The sequence below is a fragment of the Pogoniulus pusillus genome, chromosome 7, assembly GCF_015220805.1.
Source record: "Pogoniulus pusillus isolate bPogPus1 chromosome 7, bPogPus1.pri, whole genome shotgun sequence".
NCBI classification, from domain to species: Eukaryota; Metazoa; Chordata; class Aves; order Piciformes; family Lybiidae; genus Pogoniulus; species Pogoniulus pusillus.
This window is the reverse complement of record NC_087270.1, coordinates 7,034,089-7,051,963: the sequence shown is the minus strand read 5'-3', so window position 1 is coordinate 7,051,963 and position 17,875 is coordinate 7,034,089. Positions and strand designations below refer to the sequence as shown.

At 44.0% G+C, this 17,875-nt stretch overlaps 1 protein-coding gene across 3 annotated transcripts in view; it reads right to left on the bottom strand.

The window, feature by feature from the left end:
- DST (dystonin) overlaps positions 1 to 17,875 on the bottom strand; it is a 337,092-nt gene that overhangs the window by 296,595 nt on the left and 22,622 nt on the right. For all 3 annotated transcript variants that reach the window (XM_064145802.1, XM_064145796.1, XM_064145803.1), the window contains exon 3: positions 16,829 to 17,017. In XM_064145802.1, the coding sequence (XP_064001872.1) occupies positions 16,829 to 17,017 (189 nt within the window). The remainder of the gene's footprint in view (positions 1 to 16,828; positions 17,018 to 17,875) is intronic.

Genomic DNA, 17,875 nt, shown 5'->3' with positions numbered 1-17,875 from the left:
AGGGCTTGACCCTTCTTAGCTTGCAGGCCCATAAGGTCACAGCCCAGATGCTGTAGCTGCTTATTCTATGCCTCCATTATGCATTCCTCCTTCTCCTTAGCCCAAAGACGTCTCTGCAGCCTCCTTTGTTGATCAGCAGCAACTGTTGTATTTGCATAACAGTTTTGTATGCAACGGCTTGTGCACTGAAACCCCTTGGTCGTAGAGAAGGAAATCTATGTGGAGTTTTCTTTGCATTCAAAGTACAGGATTAAACTGAACGTCTCCTTTAAGCTCCCGTGCCACAGGGGGGTGCAAACAGCACAGGGAGTCCTCGCTGCTGTGTCTCGGGAGGCAAAGTGCTCAGAGCAACCGTCTAGGAGAGCTAAATGTCATTCTGGCAGTGCTCAGGGTTTTCTCTGGACTCAGGTGATTCGCAGCAGCTGCCTGAGCGTAAGGCTTGCCACTTAGTGTGCTATAAAAGCCAGCTGGTTTCCAGTAATGGGGATGAATTCAAATAAGCAAATTCTTGACAGAGGGATCTGGCCAACTACCAATGCATGACTTACTTTGAGGAAGAAAACAACTGTTTGCCATAGCTGAGGCACTGCAGAAGATCAGGTGGAAGCTAAGTGGAAGATGGCGTAGCTGGAAAACGGTGCAATGTGAGAAACACCACCATATATCAGATAAACCACTTCTAAATAGGATCTGGTAACCTCAAGAACACCAATGGGGTTTGCACTGTCATTCCTTGAGGTGGAAGCATTAGCAGAAGCCAGATTTTAAAACTCAGACAGATAATCCAGCTGGCAAAAGCCTATTGAGATGCTGATAGCAAATTATCATCATCATATTCCAACTTTATGACACATTAAATATTGTGCTGGCCAACTGAATGATAATCAAATCCCTTGGACATGCTCATATTCTCTTTGAGAAGTTTTTTCCACTGCAATGAGTTTCATGCTGGTCTTTAGAAGCTGTTGGGAAGTACAGGTCAACATTGACTGAAATGTAATTTTCAGTTTAGTTATGAGTTATTTGTATTTCATTTATACTCATCTATCTCAGAATTCCTGGAATACATTTCCTTTAATTGAGTTCACTGTGCACAATGGATACATTTGAGCAGAAATTAAGTGTTTGAATTTTGTTTTCACTGAGAGTGTTTCAACAAAATCCCTCCTAATTTAGTATCATTTAAAATACTACTCAAGTGTAACAAGCTATTTCTGTCCTTTAACATCCCAGATTGAATGATACTAAAGTAGATCAACTTTTAAAGTAAAATAACTTAATAAATTTAAGCCAAAATCTAGGGCAACTGAATGTTCCCATTAGTAACTCTTTACCACTTTAACCTCATTAGATGATAATGTAATGCTGAATACAAAACATCCAATGTATGTAATCAGGCTGTGTAAATCCCTTAGGACTGCATATTGTCAGAATGGATTAAAATTCAAAGCAGACACACAAATGGAAGTAGAAAGAAGAACAATGTAAAATCATCTATGCTAAGCTTAAAAATAAAATAAACACCAGTGGAGACACAGCCACATTAATATTTTTCCCTGTTTCTGCACCAGAGATGTTCTGCAGAGGACATCCATACTTGAAAATGCCTGCATTACCAGGATATACATAGATAACTACCATGGATAACTACAGAGTTTATCAGTTTACTTTATAAAGCAACAAAGAGGAAGCTGGAAGGCAAATACACTGCATCTGGAAATCCTGAGCATCAAGGGTCTGACTCCATTTGAAACAACCTTCTTGAACAGGTAGGCTTTTAAAGTATCATGAAAAAATAACATTTTCTAGAGAGAATTTACACTCTGTCTTTCTGAAGGTAGGAGAAGATGGGAATTCAGTGTTTGTCACATGCATTTTGAGTCTCTAGCTAGTTTTAGCCTAGCTAGAATGTTTTGGTGAGAAGAACTAGATTATAGGCTGTGAAAGGAAAACAAGGCTGATGTCTACCTCACTCACTGGCTTGCTGAGATGTATAAAAACAAGAACCAAAACATAGATAAGGAGTCCTTCTGCTGCTGGGGAACTGGCTGAGCTGTATCTCTAACCTCGTCCCTCTCTGCTGCTTCTCTGACTAATCCACTTTGCTTCCTAACCCCATGGTCGAACCTCCATTCTTCCTTGGGACTGGGGTAAGGCTGAGAGGGGTAGGGGGAAGGGGAAGGGGCGGTTGGGAGCCCCTCCTGGGGACTCAGGTTTCTGGGAGGGCTGTTGTGTTTCTGTATTCCCTTTTCCCTTGTCTATTTCTGTCTATAACTGTATATACTGTAAATATCTGCTTGTATATTGAGCTAAGCTGTAAATATAAGCTTCATTCAATTTCCAGAGCTGGCTGAGTCTAGTCTGGGTGATTTCCAAAGTATGGGGGGGAGGAGGGGGGGGGCAGGGAACAGCAGGGAACACCCAAACCATCACAGTCTGTGATATGAGGAAATTGTGATGCTTTCACAGGCTTTCAAAAGGAGATGGTATCTTTTCTGGGTGCCAGTAGGTCAATCATGACTATTCCACTTTGAAAAGAACCTTACAGTGGCAACTTTCATAGAAGATAAAGGTTCTACATGGATCCATGTAGGACACTGCAGTACAGGTTTGCAGCATCAAGCTATGCTTACTGCATAACCATCTACTTGCACATCTGAAGATGATGTGATGCAAAACAGTTTTTGGCAGGAACTAAATAGTGGGGAAAGCATAGTCACCCAGAATGATGCAGCATCTCCTTCTTCAGGGGCACAAGACAAAGCTTCTCCTGAAATTGGTCCTCAGCCATCCTTTCCTAACAGCAGAGCACTGGTTTCTTTTGAACCATAAAAGAAGGAAAGCAGCTGTTCTCCTTGAAATCCAGGGTCAAAGTCTCACCTCCTAGCAGCCAGCCAGGAGCATATCCTGCAACAACCAGCAGGTTGTGGAAGTGGTACAGGTTGTTTAAAATGACACAATGAAAATTTTAACTGGTGGTACTGATGTTATGCTTTAGTAACAGCTGTTAACATTCCTGACTGCTAAGTTTCCCTCCCTATAAAATTAAAGACTAATTTATTCTTTTCAAGCTGTTGCAATCCCATGGTTTAGAACAAAGTTTCAAGACTTGATCCACCAACCAATCTACATTTAACTATCTGAAGGGGTGTTGTGGAAGGCCTGTAGGCTCACAAATAGGCATATTTATGCCTATTTTCTGCCCATAACCGGAGGTAAATACGTAACGAGCACAAAGGGGGACAACAGACCTGGTGCCATGAAGTCTGTCCTCCCCAGGACCCCTGATTGTGTGAGCCCCCACACGCCCAGCTCGTGCCTGCCCAGTGTAAGGCTGGTGTGATTCCCATATTTGGAAGATCCAGGCTTGTGGCTTTTGCCTGTTATGGTAAGGTTTGGCTGACTGCCAACCCGATTGGTCATTCTAGCGGCCAAGGGGACGTTAATCTCGGCCCACATTTAATAACTGGGGGTACACAGGTAAACAATGTGCTCAGCACTCCCCTGCCTTGCTTGCCTGCCTGTGTACTCACTTGCAGAGCTCACTTAAGCCTGCCTGTATATATGTGGAGCTCAGACTCCAGTGCAGCCATGCACCCTATTGTATGCCTACTGCCTAATTACTGCCTGGTAAGTGCATCACTGCCGCTGAGTTAACCAAGAGCAGACCCCAACTGTCTGCACGTGATCAGCCTGAGTAGCCAGCATTAGACCGTGCTCCGCATCGTACCTCCTCTGCACCTGGAGATCCTGCCTACAAAGTCGGCAGCACAAGGTCAGAGACTATCTTTTCCCCTGAAGCCAGAGGATTCCAGCCTCAAAGTCCACGGGCAGATTGGACACTAGCATAGGCTGTGACATAGCCCTGGAGGGTGATTGATAATTCATCAAAACTTGTGAGTAAATGCTTTGATACCTTTGTAATTTCTATTGCCTCCTGCCATAGAGCAGAAAGAGCTTTCAGCCCACCCTTGCTGGGCAAGCAGTATACTGACCCCAAGCGGCATTAAGCCACGGGGAGAATCCTCTCTCTGTTTAATAGTTTGAGTGTATGCTAGTTATTAACAAGTTACTATTTGAGATATTCCCATAATGTCCTCCATGACCGTGTAGATCCATATTAATATTAAAGTTCAGTGGTTGGAGAGTGGCAAGAGTTCAAAATATTGAAGTTAATAAATATATAGTCTAATAAAATATCATCTCACATCAATCAATTTCTCCCCTCCGCCACAATTGGCGTAGGCGGCAGAGTACCCCTCTGCGACAAGGGGTTCTTATAATTACACAACACTAGTAATGCTGCTCAGTATCACAGTGTCACAGTATCACCAAGGTTGGAAGAGACCTCATAGATCATCAAGTCCAACCCTTTACCACAGAGCTCAAGGCTAGACCATGGCACCAAGTGCCACGTCCAATCCTGCCTTGAACAGCTCCAGGGACGGCGACTCCACCACCTCCCCGGGCAGCCCATTCCAGTGTCCAATGACTCTCTCAGGGAAGAACTTTCTCCTCACCTCCAGCCTAAATTTCCCCTGGCACAGCTTGAGGCTGTGTCCTCTTGTTCTGGTGCTGGCCACCTGAGAGAAGAGAGCAACCTCCTCCTGGCCACAACCACCCCTCAGGTAGTTGTAGACAGCAATGAGGTCTCCCCTGAGCCTCCTCTTCTCCAGGCTAACCAATCCCAGCTCCCTCAGCCTCTCCTTGTAGGGCTATGCTCAAGGCCTCTCCCCAGCCTCGTTGCCCTTCTCTGGACACGCTCAAGCATCTCAATGTCCCTCCTAAACTGGGGGGCCCAGAACTGAACACAGTACTCAAGGTGTGGTCTAACCAGTGCAGAGTACAGGGGCAGAATGACCTCCCTGCTCCTGCTGACCACACCATATATACATATATATATATATATATATATATATATATATATATATATATATATATATATATAACTTACCACGTTTGTTTTCTCTCATAAAGTGCACTTTAAGTTGCCTTTTCTTATCTTTGGTTTTTAAATATTCCTTGCCAAGGTTGAATTTTTTTGGAAAGCTTTTAGTCAAAAGCTGACTGAGAAGCCTGGGAGCAAGATGATGAAAATACCCAGTGGTTTTTTTTGTGAACACTAAAAGAATATCCCAGTGATCTCTTTGGAAAAGACTCTAAGCTTTGGTACAGATGCTTTAAATATGACTCCCCTTAAAGTTAGACTTAGGCTGATAAAAATCTGTCTACATTTGTCAGAGCCATTAGTCTTTGAGATATGAATATAACCTGCAATCCCCGGCATCAGGGAGTATAATGTAAACTTTAAAAGTTTGGGTTTGGTCTCACTGCTTTGATGAGAAAATTGCTCCAGAACCTTGATTACAAGTAATCTTCTTCTAGTGGCCACCTGAAACTTACTCCTGGTCTTCTGGGGTTTGTGCCAATAGTGTTCAGTTCCTCAAACACTCTTTCTGCTTCCCTGATGCGTTCGTAACCTGCACTGTACCTCCTCTCGGCCTTTTTGGTTTTGCTGGGCAAGTCAACTTATTTTAATCTCTCCTCACCTGCTAGTAGTCCTTCTCTGCAAAGTTAAACAGTTCTAACTATTCCCAGTGCTCAAGTGACTACTAATTTACCAGATTGTATTATTTTTTTCATAACAAGGCCATGACTGAATTATCAATTACAACCTCTTCATTCTAACTAAAACCTGTTTCAGCCTGACACCCATTAGAGTGAGCCACCATCACAGACTGACCAAGAAAATCCCACCCTCACAGCTCTTATCTCTGCTCTCAGGACACTCCTCATCCCTGCTGAGGAGCTGAGCAGGAGCCTTCCAGCTTGGAGATACAGAGACAAAATGATTCTTTCCAAAACCAGCTACCCACTGTGATTTTGGGCTGATGGCAGTGCAGGCAAGCGGCATGGAGAGCAGGGGAGGACAGGTACCAGACATAACAGACAGGAGACCTTTTCTGCTGTCCATGATTCACTCAGCTGTGCTTAGCCAGCAAGAGGAAGAAGCCATAAGAGCTGAATATAGAGAGGACAAACACGGGAAACGGAACACTGGCGGGAAGGACTGAGGAAATACACTGGGGCTGACAGCCTGAGGGACTGGCAGAGTCTGGGAGCTGCAGCTGGAAAGCCTTCAAGAAAGCAGCAAACTCTGTAGCTAAAGACTAGGGGAGAAACGGACCTGCAAAGTAACAACTAGGACTAGTAACCAGCAATACCAAAGAGAATAGATCAGGGGAGAGCTAAGGCATGAAACTGGTTTTGCCTCGGTGAAATGGTCTGAGCAAAGTACTCTGATGAAAAAAGTGGGCAGGAACTGTGTGTGAGGAGAAGTTCTCTGAGAAGAGACAACAGCTAAGAAGGTACTCATGTAATATGCCACCAGAAGCCCCAGGGAGACACAAAAATCTGAGACTGGTTGAACAAGTGCCTCAGAGCAACACGATGACTGACCAGGTGAGCCTACGAAGGGCTGTGCAAGGGGTTTAACATGAAGGCACAATAAAGGACTGACAAAACAAGAGAAGGTCTGAGGTCAGCAGAAAAGTGAGGACTGGGCAGCGAGGACGGAGCCAGTAGTGGAGTAGAGGCAAGTCAGGAGCAGTCTAGAGAAGATCAAAAGAGCCATGCTTGGGAAGAATAAGCACAAGAAAAGAGTCTAGTAGAAAGCAGAAATCTCACCCAACCTCTGCCCATTAACAAATAGAGAATCATAGAATGGATTGGAAGGACCTTAAGGATCATCCAATTCCAACCCCCTGCCATAGGCAGGGACACCTCGCACTAGAACAGGTCGCTCAAGGCCTCATCCAACCTGGCCTTGAACACCTCCAGAGAGGGAGAATCCACAGCCTCCCTGGGCAACCTGTGCCAGTATCTCACCACCTTCAATGTAAAGAACTTCTTTCCTAACATCTAGTTTAAATCTCCCCTCTTCAAGTTTAAAGACCTTCACTGTAAAGAACTTTTTTCCTAACATCTAGTTTAAATCTCCCCTCTTCAAGTTTAAACCCATTACTCCTTGTCCTGTCATTTCAAGACCCTGTAAATAGTCCCTCCCCAGCCTTCCTGTAGGCTGCCTTCAGATACCAAAGGGCCACTTCAAGGTCTCCTCGAAGCCTTCTTTTTTTCAGGCTGCAGAGCCCCAACTCTTGTAGCCTGTCCTCATCACAGAGGTGCTCCAGCCCTCTGAGCATCTTTGTGGCTCTCCTCTGGACTCGCTCTAACAGTTCCATGGCCTTCTTGTGTTGGGGGCTTCAGAACTGCACACAGGACTCCAGGTGGGGTCTGACAAGAGCAGGGTAAATGGGCAGAATCCCCTCCCTTGCCCTACTGCCCACACTGCTCTTGCTGCAGCCCAGCACATGGCTGCTATCTGAGCTGCATGTGCACACTGCTGGCTCATGTTGAGCTTTTCATCAACCCACACCTCCAGGTCCTTTTCCTCAGGGCTGCTCTCCAGCCATTCGCTACCCATATCAGAGAGTTACCCCTGTGTTACTGATTCATACGGAGGAAACAAGGATCATCAGTCTTCCCCCAAAAAACAACAGCAGAATTCTCTGTGTTATAGTTCCAGTGTCCAAACCTGCTGAGGGGCCACACAACAAAGCTTTGGTTTTAAGCTTACTTTTTTTAACAACAGTAAGAAATTAAACACAAATAACTCATTAAAATACTTTTCTTAAGGTTGCAAAGTCAAGAACTACAACGTTACAAACTCCAGCCTGTTTATGCATCATGATGCAGGGAACGGTGATTTGATTATGTACTATTACATCCCCAGGGTCCTGCTCCTATTTAATACAAATGATGAGTGATATTCACTCCATAAACAATGAACAACCTCTGTTCAGTGGGCAGCCTTACCCTTACTTTGCACTATTCAAATGCAGGTGCAAAGAAGAAGTTTTCATAAGCTGTTTTGTGATGCTTATCAGTACAGTAGTATCTGACTAAATGGTTAGAAGTATCTGAAGGCTGGCCGGGGTGGGGTGGGGGTTGGAACAGGCTCTGCTCACTGCTCCCTGGGATAGGACAAGGAGCAACGGGTCTGAGTGGCAGCAAAAGAGGTTCTGCCTCAACACAAGGGGGAACTTCTTTACTGTGAGGGTCACAGGGCACTGGAACAGGCTCCCCAGGGAGGTCATGGAGTCTCCTTCTCTGGAGACATTCAAGGCCTGTCTGGATGTGCTCCTCTGTGCTGTGTGTTAGACAGTATTGTCCTGCTCTGGCAGGAGGGCTGGACTCAATGATCTCTTTGGGTCCTTCCCAACCCCTAACATCCTGTGATCCTGTGACTAATACCAATAATCTTTCCCATTATACAGGATGCAAACTGCAATCAGGAGGGCAGTTTTGTTACCTAGGTCAAATTGACATGTCAGGGATCAGATTTTTAAGAGTCATTAGAATTACGTATCAGCAATACTTAAGACCACAGCAGATGTGGAGTTCAGTGGTAAATGGCAGCTTGAGGACTTTTATAAACCCAACTATATGCTTTGAGTCAGGCACTTAAAAAATGCAAGATAAAAACTATTTAATAAGGCTTGTTCAGCTTGTTCACAATGACCCTGAGCCTGCCCTTCAATCTCCCAGGCAGTGCTCGCTGCTTCTTACAGAAATAAAGGATCCTCTCTTTTCCTACAATCTCCTGTTTTAGTCATGTAAACACTTTACAACTTCTGCAGCAGAACTCCTCCACATAAGAGTCATCCTAACAGCATTTCCATTCTCTGATGGATACAGAGTACATTCTGTGAAAAAAAGCAGGGAGCCATCATACAGTTAAAGGCTGTATGACAGCACAGATGCATAACTGACTGAATTAACACTGCATGTGTAACCCTAATTCCAGTGCTTCCTATCATTTGAATACTTGCCTTTGCCAAACTATTCCTATGGCATAATAGCCATGTGTAATGTTATTTATAAGTACAAATGGATAGGGAGTCCCTTGCTATATAAAGATGTACTGTTTATGCTCCACAGTAGGATGTTACACAATGCAACTGAAGTGACTCCTGTGGCAGAGAAGGAAAAGGAAACATCTGCATTTAGACTCTATAATTGCAATGCATCTGTGTGACAATTACTGAACATTTTAAGTTGTGCACCATCATAACAAAATCACAGGTGATTAATTAAAGAACAAAAACCAAACAGCTGCCATCAGCTACTCTACAGAATTTACCATTTATAGTTTATTACCATAAAACATTTTTCGTGCAGTTAAGAACCCTTAGCACACTTTATCTAATCTTAGGTTTAGATTACTGCCTCTCAAGGAAGGACATTGAGATTATTAAAAATAACCCAAATCTGAATAGTTAAAAATGTAATTTCTCAGTAAGCATACCTGTAGTACTGCAAAATCCTAGTTAGTACAGTGAATGGCAAAGCAGCAGTGCCAAAAAAAGCCTAACAGACATTTTTCAAGCCAGAGTTTTACAGATCTATTCCTCTGGTACAGCAGTTAAAGAATATTTTCACTCTTTCACTTCTAATTTACTAGCAAGATAGCTGCAGCTTCAAGGACAAAGGGTGCACTTGAAGCCTTTTTCAGCTCTTTAAATCAAATAGATCCAAGCTGGTTTAAGCTCATACAATTTCCAACATTGGTCCTGGGAATAAAAACTAACAGAGGCAAAATAAAAATGGAATGGAATCAGCTTATTTATCAAGACAAAACCTGCTATGTTAGAGGGCTTTGCCTGCAGGTGTAGGATGATTTGAAAGTGTATAGAAAAATAACAGATTTGATGCTATTTTAAACCAGACAAGTCTAAATTTAAGTAAATAGACTCAAACCAAGCATGATCTGCTACACATGGAACATTTAGTTCCAATTACCTTAGTTCTCCAAATGAAAGCTAGCAGTGAAGTCAGTTAAGGTGCTCTAAATGTGGATCTGTACTGTTACTGCTATCCTTATTTCTGTGTGGTTTCACATATGTGTAATCAATAATTATTGGCACCATTGTAATTAACTGTTTCTTTTGCACCATGCTTTATAGCTGTAATCACTCATCCACAGGAAAAAAAATCACTAGAAGACAACAACAATTTTGTTATCTCAGATCTAATTCTTACCATGTTGCCACTGTGTTTTAATAAAAGGTAGTTTCAAAGTTGTCAAGACATAACCTCCCTGGCCTAGTGAAACTTCTGGCAATACATCTTTAAGAAATCCCTCCAAAACTCTGAACTGGCTAGGATCTGGGCAAAAAGAGTGGAAGAAATGGGCAATTGCTACAGTGCTATATATGAGCTGCAGGGTGGGGAGGGAAAAAACAAGTAAGAGGAAATTTGGAGCAGGTAGCAAGGGAGGAGGTCACAGAAGCTAGCAGAAAAGAGGGAAAATGAAGTCTTTGTGAAGATCTGTTAATAAAGAATTTCTCAGTGAGGAGTTATTTCCTGTAAGAAAAGCACATCATTCCAATAAAGAGATGGAAAGAGTCTCTTGTCAGGCGTGTGTATGTTTGGGAAGGGAAGAGGTATCGTTAAAGTCAACCTAATTGCCACTGAAGGCTTCCTCTTTATTTCAAAGATAACTGGACTTAGAATTTATAGACATAGAATCATAGAATCAACCAGGCTGGAAGAGACCTCCAAGATCACCCAGGCCAACCTAGCACCCAGCCCTAGCCAGTCAACCAGACCATGGCACTGAGTGCCTCATCCAGGCTTTTCTTCAGCACCCCCAGGGATGGTGCCTCCACCACCTCCCTGGGCAGCCCATTCCAATGCCAATCACTCTCTCTGCCAGCAACTTCCTCCTAACATCCAGCCTAGACTTCCCCTGGCACAACTTGAGACTGTGTCCCCTTGTTCTATTGCTGGTTGCCTGGGAGAAGAGACCAACCCCCCACCTGGCTACAGCCTCCCTTCATGTAGTTGTAGACAGCAATGAGGTCCCCCCTGAGACTCCTCTTCTCTAGGCTAAACAACCCCAGCTCCCTCAGCCTCTCCTCATAGGGTTCTTTAAGGTGTTTTTAAGAATGTTTGAGATAGTTAGACACTTAAATCTTGTTAAAAATGTTACAAATCATCAGCTAATAAACTCAGGTGCTTCTCAAAATCCCCATCAATATCCTTTAGCTCTTAAAAAATGCACTCCTTGTTTCCCTCTCTCTATTAATTCACACATTCCCTGCATTTCTCATTGTGGCTGTGCTTAAATTATCCTGAGAGAGGGCACGTATGAGTTGTGTGTCTGTTCATGCAGAGTCTGGTACAGCTCACAGCTTTATCATACATTTCCAGAATATTAATATAATGTTAATAAAACTGCAGAAGGTGAAAGATAATAAGAGAATGTTTTGCATATTTGCTTCTAAATGTGATTCACAGGAGGCACAATCCAGCACAAGCAGATGTCTCCAAAAGAAAGAAGCTATGAAAGTAATCTTTAGATTAAACTGCTTAGAATTAACCAAGTCTTGTGTAGCATGATGAGTAATTTTTGTAAGTCATCTGTATTAGGTCATTTGGTACATCACAGTACTGGAAACAAGTAAATAACACCAGAATAGGAGCTCAGATTGCTACATAGGAAGGAAGAAATAATCCAAGCAAACTCAGGTAATTACATGCATGGCTAGAAAACTGCAAAACAAGATTCAGGCACAACAAAGCCAACCAAACACAAAATAATCTAAGTTACCAGAAACAAGGAAACCTAACATATAAATAGCCGACAAAACTTTCAATGAAATCTTAGGACAGCAGTAATATGGCAGCAGAACAGGCTAACATGTTTCAGGATGGATGAGTCAAAAATTTCCTGGAGCAAAGAAAAATCCTTCCACAAGGCTGTTTTATAGTTCACAGTATCACAGTATCATCAGGGTTGGAAGAGACCTCACAGATCAAGTCCAACCCTTTACCACAGAGCTCAAGGCCAGACCATGGCACCAAGTGCCACGTCCAGTCCTGCCTTGAACAGCTCCAGGGACGGCGACTCCACCACCTCCCCGGGCAGCCCATTCCAGTGTCCAATGACTCTCTCAGTGAAGAACTTTCTCCTCACCTCCAGCCTAAATGCCCCTGGCGCAGCCTGAGGCTGTGTCCTCTTGTTCTGGTGCTGGCCACCTGAGAGAAGAGAGCAACCTCCTCCTGGCCACAACCACCCCTCAGGTAGTTGTAGACAGCAATAAGGTCACCCCTGAGCCTCCTCTTCTCCAGGCTAACCAATCCCAGCTCCCTCAGCCTCTCCTCGTAGGGCTGTGCTCAAGGCCTCTCCCCAGCCTCGTTGCCCTTCTCTGGACACGCTCAAGCATCTCAATGTCCCTCCTAAACTGGGGGGCCCAGAACTGAACACAGTACTCAAGGTGTGGTCTAACCACTGCAGAGTACAGGGGCAGAATGACCTCCCTGCTCCTGCTGACCACACCATTCCTGATGCAGGCCAGGATGCCACTGGCTCTCTTGGCCACCTGGGCACACTGCTGGCTCATGTTCAGGCAGGTATCAATCAGCACCCCCAGATCCCTCTCTGTCTGGCTGCTCTCCAGCCACTCCGACCCTAGCCTGTATCTCTGCATGGGGTTGCTGTGGCCAAAGTGCAGCACCCTGCACTTGGAGCTATTGAACCCCATCCCATTGGACTCTGCCCATCTGTCCAGGTGGTCAAGGTCCTGCTGCAGAGCCCTTCTTGTCAGAAAACAGAGACAGAAAAATTCAGGGTGGGGGGAGGAGGGTAGAACAAAAAAACACAACCAAAAAACCCACCAAATGATCAGGAGAAATCTTTTGTAAGGAGAAAGGATGACTTCCAGTTAGCAGACATCATCCATCATTTTAATCAAGTGGTGACTAAGCAGAATACGGCCATAGCTGCCTGCAAGGATTTCCATCATGTAAACATCAAGGCAGCAGATGATTTATTTAAAGTGGTTCAAGTGGGCAGAGCTAGGAATAACAGGAAAAAACAATGGAAAGGAATTGTGCAGACTAACAAGAGTGTTTCTGACACTAAATCCTGTAAAACTGTACAAAGATACAGGTAGTGACTGGATGAGGCACTTAGTGCCATGGTCTAGTTGACTGGCTAGGGCTGGGTGCTAGGTTGGACTGGATGATCTTGGAGGTCTCTTCCAACCTGGTTGATTCTATGATTCTATGACAAAAGTATCTCACCTTCAAGACATTTTGACTATGTGGAATGAAGCTGCACTGAATTGTGATGTGGATGACATGAAGACTGTGGAACTTTACAATACTTTAGTGATTTGTGGTGGCATGAACCTTACTCTGTCACCATGGTGTTAATAATATATTCAGAATAACTTACATGAGAAATTAAAATGGTGACCTGTTGTGATGGTTTGGGTGTTCCCTGCCCCCCCACACTTTGGAAATCACCCAGACTAGACTCACTTGGCTCTGGAAATTGAATGAAGCTTATATTTACAGCTTAGCTCAATAGACAAGCAGATATTTACAGTATCTACAGTTATAGACAGAAATAGACAAGGGAAAAGGGAATACAGAAACACAACAGCCCTCCCAGAAACCTGAGTCCCCAGGAGGGGCTCCCAACTGCCCTTCCACCTTCTCCCACCCCTCTCAACCTTACCCCAGTCCCAATGAAGAATGGAGGTTCAGCCAGGGGGTTAGGAAGCAAAGTGGATTAGTCAGAGAAATGGCAGAGAGAGGTGAGGTTAGAGAGAGAGATGCAGCTCGGAGCTCCCCAGCAGGAGAAGTGAAGACTCCCTTATCTATGTTTGGATTTTTGTTTGTTTGTTTGTTTTTATACATCTCAGCAAGCCTGTAAGTGAGGGAGACAACAGCCTTGTTTTCCTTCCACAGCCTGTAATCTAGTTCTTCTCACCAAAACATTCTAGCTAGGCTCAAACTAGCACACTTATGTTTACTGGATCCTAGTCTAATAAACATAGTGACTTTTTCTTGTGGAAATGTAAGCTCATAGAGGCTGTAGAACAAAAGGCTATCAAAAGAACTATAAAGTTGCATAAAAGATAAAACTGCAAAGGTAATTTCAGGATAGTGACATAATGGTGACAGCACTATGAAAAGTTTGTTTCTAAATCTGGGATTTAATATTTTTTCAGTGGTAGGTCTTGTCAGATGCAGTACCAACCCATGAAATGGCAGGAAAGTGAAGTTGCACAGAGACACTGAATCACAGAATCATAGAATCACAGAATCAGCCAGGTTGGAAGAGACCTCTGAGATCATCCAGGCCAACCTAGCACCCAGCCCTAGCCAATCAACTAGACCATGGCACTAAGTGCCTCAGCCAGGCATTGCTTGAACACCTCCAGGGATAGTGACTCCACCACGTCCCTGGGCAGCCCATTCCAATGCCAATCACTCTCTCTGACAATAACTTCCTCCTAACATCCAGCCTAGACTCCCCCCAGCACAACTTGAGACTGTGTCCCCTTGTTCTGTTGCTGGTTGTCTGGGAGAAGAGACCAACCCCCACCTGGCTACAACCTCCCTTCAGGTAGTTGTAGACAGCAATGAGGTCCCCCCTGAGCCTCCTCTTCTCCAGGCTGCACACCCCCAGCTCCCTCAGCCTCTCCTCATAGGGTTTGTGTTCCAGGCCCCTCACCAGCTTTGATGCTCTTCCCTGGACATGTTCTAGTGCACATTTTCTACTTGTTTTTCATTTGCTTGTCCTGAAGTCCCTGATGTGTTACAGACTTTGGGGGAAAGCAGGGCTTCGTTAACTTCACTATGCCATTCTTCAAAGCCTCTTTTGCCACTTAGACCATTTCCACAGTTTTAGCTCTTTAATTCAGCACCATTGGTGCTCTTTTTCCCGTGCTGGTAATCACTGGCAGTTGGTAACAGCCTCAGCAATTACAAGCAGGCTTTCCTACCGTGGAAAAAAATTAAGAACAGTCAAACAAAAAAGACAATGGAAAGAAAAAGAACTGCAGTGGAATGGAAAATAGTAAAGGAGATGATGGAAGACATAAGGAAGGACATCAAAGCAGACTAAAAGTAAGCAATGACCAAAGGAGAGCTGGAAACTATGCTAAGAGTTAGAGAAGTCCAGAAAGCAGGATAGGGTGGGAGTGAAAGGGAGATAATTGAGAAGAAAGGAAGATTAGATTTAAAGAATCATGAGAGAACAGCAGAAATTGGGCAGTAGTGAAGTGATAGCAGAGAAATGAAATGTATCAGCTAAAAGGTGACAATTTCTTTAAGTTGTTGGCAACTCTGGGTTTTTTTTCTTTGGACAAGTTTCTTGCTCTCAGGCAACATACTTTTCATGATGGAATGCTCTTTCTCAAACCACTTTCAGAGCTCTGTGGTAGTTCTTGATGCTCAATTAACAGAAGTCTTGGAAGGTTCAGTTAGGTCAGAGCAACCTCAAGATAATCTTTTTTTTTAAGAGCATGATCAAGAGGTACCTTTTTAATGATATTGTCTTAATAGAAGTGGTTGAAGCTCCTTAGCATTGGCAGAGATAGGTTACTCAGCAAATGCATAAAGGCAGTGAGACCTCATCAAGAGGAGAAACCTATTATGTCCACAAGAAGTATCTTCATGTGCACGTACGTTAGGTTCCATCTAAGTCTTTCAATGCATTGTTGTATCTCCCACTAGAAGTGGGTTATTAATATTAAAAGAACTGAGTCTAAAACATCATCAAGTTGAAGAGCAAAGAATGATAGGACTTGTGACTGTAAATAATGCATAAAGCAGTGCTACAGGCTGGGGACTCAGTGTCTGGAAAGCAGCCAGGAGGAAAGGGACCTGGAGGTACTGATAGATAGGAGGCTGAAGATGAGCCAGCAGTGTGCCCAGATGACCAAGAGAGCCAATGGCATCCTGGCCTGCATCAGGAACAGTGTGGCCAGTAGGACAAGGGAGGTTATTCTGCCCCTGTACTCAGCACTGCTCAGGCCACACCTTGAGTGCTCTGTCCAGTTCTGGGCCCCTCAATTCAAGAGAGATGTTGAGGTGCTGGAAGGTGTCCAGAGAAGGGCAACAAAGCTGGTGAGAGGCCTGGAACACAAACCCTATGAGGAGAGGCTGAGGGAGCTGGGGTGTGCAGCCTGGAGAAGAGGAGGCTCAGGGGGGACCTCATTGCTGTCTACAACTACCTGAAAGGAGGTTGTAGCCAGGTAGGGGTTGGTCTCTTCTCCCAGACAACCAGCAACAGAACAAGGGGACACAGTCTCAAGTTGTGCTGGGGAAAGTCTAGGCTGGGTGTTAGGAGGAAGTTGTTGGCAGAGAGAGTGATTGGCATTGGAATGGGCTGCCCAGGGAGGTGGTGGAGGCACCATCCCTGGAGGTATTGAAGAAAAGCCTGGCTGAGGCACTTAGTGCCATGGTCTAGTTGACTGAATAGGGCTGGGGGATAGGTTGGCCTGGATGATCTTGGATGTCTCTTCCAACCTGGTTGATTCTGTGATTCTATGATTCAGATCTCAGATTTGTATCTAATAATGAGATTCAATATAAATTTGGGTCAGTACATAGAATCTTCGATAAATGTGAGTGAGGAATTTCAACAACATAGATGTGTGCTATAAAAACTTGTTAAGTAATATCACTGTAAGACTATCAACTGAAATATCTTATTGAAACAGACTATGGACTGAATATTAAACAAAAAGCCAAACTCAAAAACTCTTCCTTAGAACTGGACTTTTTTTAGTTGCTCATCAACATTAAATACAGTCTAACAAACTTAGATCTAGATTCACTGAACATGAGAACTGAAAAGGTCTTTAAATTGAGGAACAAAACATGGATGGCCCAAACCCCAGAATTATATTAAATGCTTCTATAATATACTTTGAGTGCTATTTCTCCCTCAAGGTAGAATACTTACAGGTTTTCGAGTTGGGGTAACTTGAACTGAGTGATAGAATTCTGGTTGAATTCGGCTGCTTTTCTTGATTTTCCTTTTTCTCACAGAGGTTTCCTGCTCACTTAGGTGGTGAGCTTCCACTAGAGGCTGTGTTTCCTCCAGGCGAGGTGCTACACGTCGTCTTACATGCCGAGGACTTGATCTAAAGCCCTGTAACACCAAAAGCAATCATTGTGTGACATCTCCCAGAATGGAACCATGTAACAACACAAAAAAACTATACAGGATCTTAACAACCCCTTAAGCATGCTCATCTTAAGTTCATATAGCATCCACACATCCTGCATGTAACAATAAAGAGATCTTGCCAAATGCTGTTGATACCACATTTGGTTTGTGTTTCTCAATGATAGGTAATATTGTCACAGCTAGCAGCAGCAACTCCTGTTGCTCTCCTTCATAAGCTCACGCTTTCAGTTATTTGTAACTAAATGGTTCTAATTTAAACTTCATAATTATTTTTTCCCAGGTTAATCTTGGTCCCCTGAGTAGTTGTTTTAGGGATTATGAGCTGAGAAGGTGTTCTCCTGAGAAGGGACATTGTAGCCAGGTGGGGGGTGGCCTCTTCTCCCAGGTAACCAGCAATAGAACAAGGGGACACAGTCTCAAGTTGTGCCAGGGTAGGTATAGGCTGGATATTAGGAAGAAGTTCTTCACAGAGAGAGTGATTTCCCATTGGAATGGGCTGCCCAGGGAGGTGGTGGAGGCACCGTCCCTGGGGGTGTTCAGGAAAAGCCTGGCTGAGGCACTTAGTGCCATGGTCTGACTGGCTAGGGCTGGGTGCTAGGTTGGACTGGATGATCTTGGAGGTCTCTTCCAACCTGGTTGATTCTATGACAGAATGATTCTATGACAGAAGGAAAGCGACATAAAAAGGATAGCTGGCAACACCTGCTTACTATTAACAGCTCTTGATAAGAGTTTTGATGCTGCTAAATGTGGGGGGAGACCTGACCATCTGGAACAAAGTAATTAAGACAGAGTTTCTGTCTTTTGCTCTTGTCTGGG